Source organism: Lithobates pipiens, unplaced genomic scaffold (assembly GCF_037356315.1).
Source record: "Lithobates pipiens isolate NorthernLeopardFrog02 unplaced genomic scaffold, aLitPip1_a1.2 Scaffold_8, whole genome shotgun sequence".
NCBI lineage: Eukaryota > Metazoa > Chordata > Amphibia > Anura > Ranidae > Lithobates > Lithobates pipiens.
In genome coordinates this window covers 585,611,091-585,624,023 of record NW_027507903.1, presented here as the reverse complement: position 1 = coordinate 585,624,023, position 12,933 = coordinate 585,611,091, and the positions used below count along the sequence as shown (strand labels likewise).

General features: G+C 46.0%; 1 protein-coding gene across 3 annotated transcripts in view; it reads left to right on the top strand.

The window, feature by feature from the left end:
- MAST1 (microtubule associated serine/threonine kinase 1) overlaps positions 1-12,933 on the top strand; it is a 188,728-nt gene that overhangs the window by 144,510 nt on the left and 31,285 nt on the right. For all 3 annotated transcript variants that reach the window (XM_077470390.1, XM_077470389.1, XM_077470388.1), the window contains 2 exons: positions 7,205-7,365; positions 7,479-7,666. In XM_077470390.1, the coding sequence (XP_077326516.1) occupies positions 7,205-7,365; positions 7,479-7,666 (349 nt within the window). The remainder of the gene's footprint in view (positions 1-7,204; positions 7,366-7,478; positions 7,667-12,933) is intronic.

Genomic DNA, 12,933 nt, shown 5'->3' with positions numbered 1-12,933 from the left:
GCAGCACCGTGACATACAGCGCTGACAGCAGCACCGTGACATACAGCGCTGACAGCAGCACCGTGACATACAGCGCTGACAGCAGCACCGTGACATACAGCACTGACAGCAGCACCGTAAGCAGCCCCAGGAGGAAGTCAGCACAGCACAGGGATGGTGTGATCCCCTCATAATAAGAACCCCCAGGAGGAAGTCAGCACAGCACAGGGATAGTGTGATCCCTTCATAATAAGAACCCCCAGGAGGAAGTCAGCACAGCACAGGGATATCATAAGCAGCCCCAGTAGAAATATGACACCGCTCAACCTCTTCAAAGAGGAGGGTAGGGGCATATAGTACGGTGTGCTTTTTTGGGTCAAGGAAGTGAGCCAAATGAATTAAGAAGGTCTGTGTGCTTGATTAAAAAAATAGTTTATAGACATATACATGGTCTACTGGTCACATGTGTTGAATTCCTCCGAGATCCATGCCTCATTCATTTTTAGAAATGTGAGGTAGTTAACACTGTGGTGAGCTAGGCGAGTACGCTTATCGGTCACAATCCCCCCTGCTGCGCTGAACGTCCTTTCGGACAGGACACTGGATGAGGGGCAAGCCAACAGTTCGATTGCAAATTGGGCAAGCTCTGGCCAGAGGTCAAGCCTGCCCACCCAGTAGTCTAGGGGTTCATCACTCCTCAGAGCGTCCACATCGGCCGTTAACCCAATGTAGTCGGACACCTGACGGTCTAGGCGTTCCCTGATGCTGGATCCGGATGACACCTGTCGATGGGTCGGCTGAAAGAATGACCTCATATCCGAAGTCACCAACACATCTTCAAACCGGCCTCTTCTTGCAGGCGCTGTTGGATTGGTACCCGCAAATCCTTCTCTGGGAGTGGGAATTGCTCCTCTGCCAGCGCACGCAAAAGCAGAATGCAGCATTTCTCGAAGCAAGGCCTGGAAGTGCTGCATTCTGACAGCCCTCTGCGACGGCGGTAACATTTCCGCCATTTTGTGTTTGTACCGGGGGTCTAAGTACGTTGCCACCCAGTACTGGTCCTTGACCCTCATGCTTTTTATACGGGGGTCCCTATTAAAACACTGGAGCATGAAGGCCCCCATTTGCACTAAAGTGGAAGCGGTGTGGTGGCCTGGCTCCTGCTCATCATCCAGGATAATGTCGTCCTCTTCATTCTCCTCTCCCCATCCTCGCACAACAGGGATCCCAGAAAGGTTTAAAGCATGCTCTTCTTGCTCCTGCTCATCCGCCCCGGCACCATCCTCCTCTGACTCCTCATCAGACTCCTGTTGTTGACTTGTCTCAGATAGAGTAGCCCCCCCTGGGAATTCATCCAGCATTGCGACTTCCTCATCTTCCCGCTCCTGCTCCTCCACAGCCTGATCAATGACACGACGCAATGCACGCTCCAGAAAGAAGGCATAAGGTACCATGTCACTGATGGCGCCATGGCTGCGACTGACCAGTTTGGTGATCTCCTCAAATGGCCGCAGAAGTCTGCATGTGTCGCGCATGAGCAGCCACTGGCGCGGTGAAAAAAAACCCAGCTCCCCAGAACCGTTTCTTTCGCAGAGTTCATACAGGTAGACGTTAACTGCACGTTTCTGCTGGAGCAGCCTATCAAGCATATAGAAGGTTGAGTTCCATCGCGTCGGGCAATCGCAAATAAGACGTCTGACCGGCAGATGGTGTCGCCGCTGAATGTCAGCAAGGCGAGCCATGGCCGTGTAAGATCTTCTGAAATGGGCCGAGATTTTCCTTGCCTGCCGCAAGATGTCCTGGACCCCAGGGTATTTGACAAGGAATCGCTGCACGACCAAGTTTAAGACGTGTGCCATGCACGGCACGTGCGTGATTTTGCCCTGTTTCAATGCGCTAAGCAGATTGGCACCGTTGTCACACACCACTTTACCAACTGTCAAATTGAGCGGTGTTAGCCACTCATCTGCCTGTGAACGCAAAGCTGAAAGGAGTGCCGGGCCAGTGTGGCTCTTTGCTTCCAGGCACAACAGACGCAGCACGGCATGGCAACGTCTCACCTGGCATGTGGAATAGGTTCTGGGGAGCTTGGGCGGTGCAGTGGAAGAGACGCTAGCAGCGGAAAAGGAGGAGGCAGCTGAGGAGGAGAGGGAGGAGGATGGAGTAGGAGGAGGAGAAGAAGAGTCAGGCCTGCATGCAATCCGTGGCGGTAAAACCAAATCTACACGGGTGCCACGGGTTACATGCTTGACGGCCGTCAGAAGGTTCACCCAGTGGGCAGTAAAACTGATATACCTTCCCTGCCCGTGTTTGCTAGACCACGTGTCTGTGGTCAGATGTATCTTGGCACCGACACTGTGTGCCAGAGATACATTCACTTGCCGCTGAACATGGCCATATAGCTCTGGGATGCCCTTCTCTGAGAAATACTTCCTTCCTGGGACCTTCCATTGTGGTGTTCCAATGGCCACAAATTTGCGAAAGGCCTCCGAGTCCACCAGTTTATATGGCAGTAGTTGGCGGGCTATGAGTTCTGACAAGCCAGCCGCCAACCGTTGGGCAAGAGGGTTATCCGGCATCATCATTTTTTTACGCTCAAACATTAGGCCCACGGAAGCCTGCCTTTTTGCAGAAAAATGTGAGCTTGGCGTGATGGAAGGTGGAGTGGAGGACAATTGTGAGGAGAGAGGAGAAGGAGAAGTAGAAGACGAGGCTGGACGGTGAGAGCCTGCAGTGTGGCTTTGTGTGTTCCGTTGCTCCCACTGGGCTCGGTGATGGCTGCTCATGTGCCTTCTTAAGGCGGTCGTCCCTAGGTGAGTATTGGGCTTACCGCGACTAACGCGTTGACTGCAAAGATTGCAGATGGCAACGCTATTGTCAGCAGCGGACACGTTAAAAAAAGCCCACACTGCGGAGCCATGTGCCGGTGTCCTGGGAGCGCCAGATGTGACCGTACATGGTCGATGACTCGCTCCTGATACATTTGCAGTCTGCTTTGTCCCTGCTGTGCAATGTAAGTCATTGCTGCTTCTCCTCCCTATCTGCTGGTCCATATCTCCCTCTGAACTCCCCTCCTCTTCCTCTCTTGTGGGCACCCACGTGACATCACTAGACACGTCATCATCAACGTCACCTTCCCCACCGCTATAAGTAGAGATCTCGGAGTAGGCAGCAACACCGGGGACCAACCTCCTCCTTGGGCTGATCTGGGTACTGGCGTCAGACTGCTGAGTAGCGCTTGTTGCTACCTCCTCTTCCTGATCCAATACCAAGAGTGGCTGCGCATCAGAAATGTCCTCTTGATATGGATCGGAAAATAATTCCAGTGACTCAAGCGGAAGGTATGTGGTGGTGGTGGTGGTGGTCGTGTTGTTGGTGGTAGTGTCTTTGGGGGTGCACATAGCAGAGAGTGAAGAAGAGGGTGCAGATCGAGAGGATGAGGAGGGTGCAGAAGAGTAAGGCTGAGCGAGCCACTCAACCAAGTCTGGTGCATCCTTTAAAGTAATTGAACGCACCTTCTGCAACTTCCCACTTTGGCTCAAGCCTGTTGCTCCTGCCCTACCCCTACCACCCCTGCGGAAGGGCCTGCCTCTTCCTCTGCATGTCATTTTTTAAATGACCCTGTGACAAAACTCTTAGTCCCTATACCGCTGAAGGACTGCTGCAGTATAGGTGAGCGGTCAGCAGTGGTGCACGTCAACCCTATCTATTGTGGACCTATAGCGGTCCTTACAGAACAGCAGACTGTACCGCACTCAAGCCTATGTACCGTAGCACCCTATACCAAGTTACCAGTCCTTATAAGAACTTTTGTGGACCAAGCAGGTTGTGTATTAGTGTTTAGCAGACTGTACGTCAGTCCCTATACCGCTGAAGGACTGCTGCAGTATAGGGCAGCGGTCAGCAGTGGTGCACGTCAACCCTATCTATTGTGGACCGATAGCGGTCCTTACAGAACAGCAGACTGTACCGCACTCAAGCCTATGTACCGTAGCACCCTATACCAAGTTACCAGTCCTTATAAGAACTTTTGTGGACCAAGCAGGTTGTGTATTAGTGTTTAGCAGACTGTACGTCAGTCCCTATACCGCTGAAGGACTGCTGCAGTATAGGGCAGCGGTCAGCAGTGGTGCACGTCAACCCTATCTATTGTGGACCGATAGCGGTCCTTACAGAACAGCAGACTGTACCGCACTCAAGCCTATGTACCGTAGCACCCTATACCAAGTTACCAGTCCTTATAAGAACTTTTGTGGACCAAGCAGGTTGTGTATTAGTGTTTAGCAGACTGTACGTCAGTCCCTATACCGCTGAAGGACTGCTGCAGTATAGGGCAGCGGTCAGCAGTGGTGCACGTCAACCCTATCTATTGTGGACCGATAGCGGTCCTTACAGAACAGCAGACTGTACCGCACTCAAGCCTATGTACCGTAGCACCCTATACCAAGTTACCAGTCCTTATAAGAACTTTTGTGGAACAAGCAGGTTGTGTGTTAGTGATTAGCAGACTGTACGTCAGTCCCTATACCGCTGAAGGACTGCTGCAGTATAGGTGAGCGGTCAGCAGTGGTGCACGTCAACCCTATCTATTGTGGACCGATAGCGGTCCTTACAGAACAGCAGACTGTACCGCACTCAAGCCTATGTACCGTAGCACCCTATACCAAGTTACCAGTCCTTATAAGAACTTTTGTGGACCAAGCAGGTTGTGTATTAGTGTTTAGCAGACTGTACGTCAGTCCCTATACCGCTGAAGGACTGCTGCAGTATAGGGCAGCGGTCAGCAGTGGTGCACGTCAACCCTATCTATTGTGGACCGATAGCGGTCCTTACAGAACAGCAGACTGTACCGCACTCAAGCCTATGTACCGTAGCACCCTATACCAAGTTACCAGTCCTTATAAGAACTTTTGTGGAACAAGCAGGTTGTGTATTAGTGTTTAGCAGACTGTACGTCAGTCCCTATACCGCTGAAGGACTGCTGCAGTATAGGTGAGCGGTCAGCAGTGGTGCACGTCAACCCTATCTATTGTGGACCGATAGCGGTCCTTACAGAACAGCAGACTGTACCGCACTCAAGCCTATGTACCGTAGCACCCTATACCAAGTTACCAGTCCTTATAAGAACTTTTGTGGAACAAGCAGGTTGTGTGTTAGTGATTAGCAGACTGTACGTCAGTCCCTATACCGCTGAAGGACTGCTGCAGTATAGGTGAGCGGTCAGCAGTGGTGCACGTCAACCCTATCTATTGTGGACCGATAGCGGTCCTTACAGAACAGCAGACTGTACCGCACTCAAGCCTATGTACCGTAGCACCCTATACCAAGTTACCAGTCCTTATAAGAACTTTTGTGGAACAAGCAGGTTGTGTATTAGTGTTTAGCAGACTGTACGTCAGTCCCTATACCGCTGAAGGACTGCTGCAGTATAGGTGAGCGGTCAGCAGTGGTGCACGTCAACCCTATCTATTGTGGACCGATAGCGGTCCTTACAGAACAGCAGACTGTACCGCACTCAAGCCTATGTACCGTAGCACCCTATACCAAGTTACCAGTCCTTATAAGAACTTTTGTGGACCAAGCAGGTTGTGTATTAGTTTTTAGCAGACTGTACGTCAGTCCCTATACCGCTGAAGGACTGCTGCAGTATAGGGCAGCGGTCAGCAGTGGTGCACGTCAACCCTATCTATTGTGGACCGATAGCGGTCCTTACAGAACAGCAGACTGTACCGCACTCAAGCCTATGTACCGTAGCACCCTATACCAAGTTACCAGTCCTTATAAGAACTTTTGTGGACCAAGCAGGTTGTGTATTAGTTTTTAGCAGACTGTACGTCAGTCCCTATACCGCTGAAGGACTGCTGCAGTATAGGGCAGCGGTCAGCAGTGGTGCACGTCAACCCTATCTATTGTGGACCGATAGCGGTCCTTACAGAACAGCAGACTGTACCGCACTCAAGCCTATGTACCGTAGCACCCTATACCAAGTTACCAGTCCTTATAAGAACTTTTGTGGAACAAGCAGGTTGTGTGTTAGTGATTAGCAGACTGTACGTCAGTCCCTATACCGCTGAAGGACTGCTGCAGTATAGGGCAGCGGTCAGCAGTGGTGCACGTCAACCCTATCTATTGTGGACCGATAGCGGTCCTTACAGAACAGCAGACTGTACCGCACTCAAGCCTATGTACCGTAGCACCCTATACCAAGTTACCAGTCCTTATAAGAACTTTTGTGGAACAAGTGAGTTGTGAATGTTTAGCAGACTGCAGCAGAAGGGCAGCAGTCAAGTATAATATCCTTTCTATATTTGGAAGAAAGAATATTATACATGTACAAGCCTATTACTGTACCACTGATACCAGTCCTGAAAAGAACCTTTGTGGAACTAATAATAACAGCAAGTCTTTAAAATTACCCTCACTGCCTGACAACACTGCTTCCTTCCTGTCCCTATACAAATTGGCAAAAAAAGAGAACGATTAGTGGTTACTGGAACAGCTCTTTTGTGGACCTTGATAGTAACAGCTAATGATGATGATGATGATGATGATGATGAAAGACTAATCTGGCTGTCCCTGTAGCATACACCGTCCTTTCCCTTTCTCTAAACTAACAAAAGACACTCAGGCTGCTGCAAGAATCAGCAGCACAGCAAACCTATCAACACCTAACACCTATACCAGTCCTGAAAAGAACTTTTGTGTACCAAATAGCTAGTGGTTTATCTCTCCCTACTCCACACAGGAACCTGTCCCTATCTTAACAGAAGAAAGAATGTAAAATGGCCACCGGATCGGGTGTATTTATAGGTTAGGGGGAATGTACAAGTGTCCATGTGCTGTCATGTCTCAATTGGCTGTCCTGTATCACATGATAAACGTGTCACCAAAGGTTAAAGTTCTTGTATACATTAAACACGTAAGTCCGCCGCGGCGAACGACGGAAAAAGGCGTTCGAACGTGCGGACCGCGAATGTCGGAAATTCGCCGCGAAACGACCGCCGGGCGAACCGTTCGGCCATCACTAATCTTCTGTTCATTTACTTTCCATTTTTTTTAACTGATAAAAATAAACTATTAACACTTCTATTACAGAAAGCATTTTTTTTTTTTTACAACCGTCTAAAACTTTTGCACAGCAGTGTATATATCAGTTTAAATGTCTGTTTACCCATTTTAAAGTTGTCATTCTGAATTCTGTCTCCATTTTCCAAATGCTGCACAGGTGTACAGCAGCATGGAACAGCTTTCACAGCTAGAGCAGAAGGCCCCCTCTACATCTCAAGACAGCAACAAGCAAGAGAGATCTGAAAGGACAAGCAAGAGGGAGACCCTTGGAGGTGTGACCCTGAGGGATCGCTGCTGGAGGACTGTGTCTCCTGAGATGTAAGTGGGCTCCTCCATTCCCTTTGCTTGGCATCCGGTCAATGTTAGAAAATCAGCTAATTAGAAGCTGCAAGGTTTGGTATAAAGGTTACAGATGAGGCATCTTGTTGCAGGAAACATTTTTCAGACTCAGTCGATGCTGACTCCAGCCCACCACTAGCTGCGAGGCGCCGGTTCTCCGCCCTGGTGGACACCGCTCGTTTTGTGGCCCCTCTGGAAGGGGAAGGAGAGAGCAGGGTGAAGGGCAGCAGTGGAACTCAGCACGGCCAAAGTAAAATCCCCCTGGGAGAGCTAGAACCAGGTGAGTCACCACTGGTGTCATGATATAAGACGCAAATGGCCAAAGAGGCTAAAAGCTGCTGTGGATGGACTGGGCTGTACACTGCACCAAAATGGTACTAAATAGACATGTGCACTGACAAAATAATGTGTTTGTTTTCATTTTCGTTTCATTCGTTTTTTTGCTTTTCTCTGAAATTCTGAGATTTGGAAATTCAATTTTTTCAAATTTTCAAATTTCCAAATTTTTTGAATTTCGAATTCCAAATTTTTCTAATTCAGAATTTTTGAATTCCGAATCTCAGAATTTTTGGATTTCAAAAATTCAGAAATTCGAAAATCCAAAAATCTGAAAAAAGAGAGAAAACCGGTAAAATTCAAAATAATAACTAGCTAACTAATAATAATTAACTTAAATTTTAGGTATTGGAATTTCATTTCAAATTTGGCTGTTTGCGAATGAAGCGAATACAAATTTATCTGAAGTTACGAATTATCCGAAATAACGAATGCTGCATCTAAACAAATGGAATGCAACAAATTAATAATAATAAATAATAATAATAAAAAAAGATTTTATTATTATTTATTATTATTAGATCGTTACGTTCCATTCGTTTAGATACGGCATTCGTTATTTCAGGTAATTCGTTCAAATATGTTCACTAACAGGCAAATTTTGAAAGGAATTCCAATATCTATAATTTAATATTTATTATTAGTTATTATTTCAGATTTTCGGGTTTTCGAATTTTCAGATTCTCATTCTTTTGAATGTTCAGATTTTCATTATTATTTTTGGAATTTCAAATTCCCAGTTTTTGAATTTCCGAATTTCCGAACTTCGAATTTCCGAACTTCTGGAATTTCCAAAATTTGAATTTCTGAAATTTCTAATTTCTGAAATTTCGAATTTTCAAATTTCCAAAATTCTGATTTTCTAAATTTTCTAAATTTAGAATTTTTTTCGAAAATTTAGAAATTCGAAATTTCGGAAATTGAAAAAATTGTCAAATTGCACGTCTAGTACTAAAGTTCAGGGCAAATTGCGTCCAGCCATGATCACCGCAGGTAATCGCTGGCTGTGTGACCAATTGCAAATCTCGGCAGCCGCCGACAGTCTGTCATTGCACTGTATAGGTTTGGTGGTCGCACCTATCAGCACACAGCTGTCATTCCCATCTGCAAGAATCTTGCCCCTGGGATATGCAGCATGGCTAAATACCCCGCAGAATGCAGCCTTAGGCCAACATAGGGATGCATACAACATACAGCTGAAGCATGCTCCAACATCCCTTCTTAAAGAATATGTAAACACAAAATTCCATATTCCTAATATGTGCCAGCTGGGCCATGTACTTGTATGAGAAAGTATCCTGTTCTCTGTATCGCTTCATTTGCATAAAATCTCTGGTGTTCCTGCCAGTCACCCTGCTTTCCTATGTCAAACTGACCACACTAGGCATGACAGCCCATTCACTGGGAAGACCAGTGTGTTGCTACCCCCCACCCTCCCCCAGCTATCTGAGCTCCTAATGCAGCAAAAACAGAGGGTATGTGATCACCTATTAAAAAAAAAAATCTATAATGTTTTTAATATAGGCTAAATTTCCAAAAGTATTGGGACACCTGCCTTTACACACACACATGAACTTTAATGGCATCCCAGTCTTAGTCCGTAGGGTTGAGTATTGAGTTGGCCCACCCTTTGCAGCTATAACAGCTTCAACTCTTCTGGGAAGGCTGTCCACAAGGTTTAGGAGTGTGTCTATGGGAATGTTTGACCATTCTTCCAGAAGCGCATTTGTGAGGTCAGGCACTGATGTTGGATGAGAAGGCCTGGCTCGAAGTCTCTGCTCGAATTCATCCTAAAGGTGTTCCATCAGGCTGAGGTCAGGATTCTGTGCAGACCAGTCAAGTTCCTCCACCCCAAACTTGCTCATCCATGTCTTTATGGACCTTGTTTGTGCACTGGTGTGCAGTCATGTTGGAACAGGGAGGGGCCATCCCCAAACTGTTCCCACAAAGTTGGGAGCATGAAATTGTCCAAAATGTCTTGGTATGCTGATGACTTCTCTTCAGAGTTCTCTTCACTGGAACTAAAGGGCCAAACCCAACCCCCGAATAACAACCCCACACCATAATCCCCCCCCCCCAACAAATTCTTTGGACAAGTGAACACAGCATGGTCCATAAAGACATGGATGAGCAAGTTTGGGTTGAAAGAACCTCACTGGCCTGCACAGAATCCTAACCTCAGTCTGATCAAACACCTTTGGGATGAATTCAAGGAGAGACTTTGAGCCAGGCCTTCTTGTCCAACATCAGTGCCTGACCTCACAAATGCGCTTCTAGAAGAATGATCAAGCATTCCCATAGACACACTCCTAAACCCAGTGCTGGGACAAGGCCATTTCGTGCCCAGGGTGAAGATGGAAAACTATGTCGTGCCCCCCCCCCCATTTTTAAGAAAGAATCAATGTTGTTTCAAAACAAGAATATACTTATTATTATATTAAGGGACACTCTAATGGGCAAATTGTATGTTAAGGGGAACCCTGATGGGCACATTTTATATTAAGGGGCACTCTGATGGGCACAACAAAACGTGCCACTTAACGTAAAATTTGCCCATTAGAGTGACTCTTAATATAAAATGTGCCCATCAGTGTTGCTGTTAAAATAAAATATGCCCATCAGAGTGCCCCTTGACATAAAATGTGCCCATCAGTGTTTCCATTAACATAAAATAAGGGTCACGCTGATGGGCACCTTTTATGTTAAGGGGCACTCTGATGGGCACAACAAAATGTGTGCATCAGTGTGACCCTTAAGAAAATATGCCCACCAGTGTGCACATTAAAAATATACCCATCAGCGTGCCCCTTAAAATAAAATTTGTCCATCAAAGTGCCCCTTAACATAAAAAAGGTGCCCATCAGCGTGACTTTGAACAAAATATGCCCAGCAGTGTTCACAATAAAAATATGCCCATCAGTGATCACTAGTTAACATGTGACCCACACACCTTGAATACAGGAGGGCACAGCTGAAATACCAAAGGGGCGGAAGCTGCGAGATATGGAGAGCCAGGACCCCGGGAACCGTGAGTAGCAGGGGGATGGGGCGCGCACGTGACGTCACGCCCCTACCGTGAGTGCGAGCTGGTAGTCTGTTAACTCCGAGACCTGCGGTGAGGAGCAGGAGGGTGGGCGCACTCACGCTCGCAGCGTCACTGGTTGCTGGGGAAATCCGCGGTCCCAGCAAACTAGTGATGGCTGTTTTAGAAGGACACTTGTATCACCCAGGGCATCCGTCCCTTCCGCCACCCTCTTGTACCGGCTCTGCCTAAAACCTGTGGATAGCCATTCCAGAAGAGTTGAAGTTGTTATAGCTGCAAAGGGTGGGCCAACTCAATACTGAACCCTACAGACTAAGACTGGGATATCATTAAAGTTCATGTGTGTGTAAAGGCAGGCGTCCCAATACTTTGACTATATATGACAATATAGTGTGTATGTGTGTGTATGTATATATCTCACAGTACCTTCCCACATAGTTCTATTTGCTTTTTCTGAATATGATACTTCAACTTTAGTGTCAGAGCTGCTGTCTTGTTAGTTGCCTGACCTTAAATACTCTTAGTGCCCGTTCACACTACCGCGACTTGTCAGGCGACTTAGCCGCCTGACAAGTCGCGCTCCGTTCTGTACTATGGAACCGTTCTAATAGGAGCGACTCAAGTCGCTCCGACTTAGAAAAAGGTTCCTGTACTATTTTTGGGGCGACTTCAGGCGACTTGCATTGACTTCTATACAGAAGTCATTTTGCAAGTCGCCGCTGAAGTCGTGTGCAGGTCGCGTCTGTGAGTCGCGCTGCAAGTCGCGTCACCCCTGTGTGAACGGGCACTTACAGCTCCTGAGATTGTATAATAGAGGCAAAAATAAAAAGCCCCATAACATATATATTTATATTTATAACAAATGTTTTGACTTTCATTTATAGTTTAACCTGAATCAGTTGTTTTACAAGGTTCACAAATACTTTAATACTCCCTTCGTAGTACATTGTTCTGGACTTCGGGAGATATTGTAACAAAATATTCTCAAATATAATACATTCCCAATTTGAGAATATTGTATAATATGCTCAAATATTATTATAATTATAATATTGGTATATAATATAGGAAAAAAAATATTTATTTTATAGGACATATACTTTATAGTGCCAGCAGTTTGTGCAACAATTTACAAAAAAAATAAAAAATTCAATATATTATCTAGGTAGGGAGGACCCTCACCATGCCAAAATCCAAAATACATATACAATGATTGGCCAAGTCAAAAAAACTGGCGGACTTTGTGGGCACACAATGACAGGGTAAATGTGTAAAAAAAAAAAAAAAAAAAAAAAAAATTATTACAGCATAATTAAAATGACAAAAAATACTATAACAAACATACAAACAACACCATGCATGGGCACAGTTACCCAATGATGCAGTTACAGAGGGCTGAAACGAAGGTACAGAGATTGATGTCATAATGTATTAAAGGTAAGAAAACAAAAGTATAGCGCTGAAAGAATGGGTCGGAAAACCTTAAAGTGAATTAAATAAGTGCAAATACCTAAACTCGAAAGAGAACTTTGCACTCAACAAGTGCAAGCAACAACATGTGCAAAGTGCAACCCTTAATGTTGTATACATATAATAGTGCATAAAGAATATAATGGCAGTGAGATCACATGACATGAATCTTAAAAAATAGGCTAACAGTTCGTCAGTCTATATATGGGTCCACTTAAATGGAAGGAGAGTAGCAGATCTTCTCGTATAGACTTTAGATCAAGATGACATAGGGACAACCACGTCAATCTGTTTGTCTGTAGAGATATCTGTAGATGCAACTATATGGAATTTATAAGATGTATACTCTTACCAGAACAGTTGGACCTGCATGCCCTACGACAATGGGTCTAAAGAGCTTGTAACCCCTAAGGGTTGTACTCCAGCCTCTGAAGAGAAGGATCCCAGTATGGAGTCTTCTTACAGGCGTCCACGATCCCAGCTGGAAATGATTGGGCCGGATGATTAGCAGCCAGTAGTTCCCGTATTCAGGGATGGTTGTACTTCCAGAGGTTAGTATGTCCCAGCTCCTGTTTCAAGGATTCGTACTCGTAACATATAACGAAAAGTAAAAAAGAAGAGGGCTCCGGATAGTGTAGGTCAAACAAAAACCGATAGGTTTTATTAAAAAACATATATTGCAAAAGTAAAAAGTGATC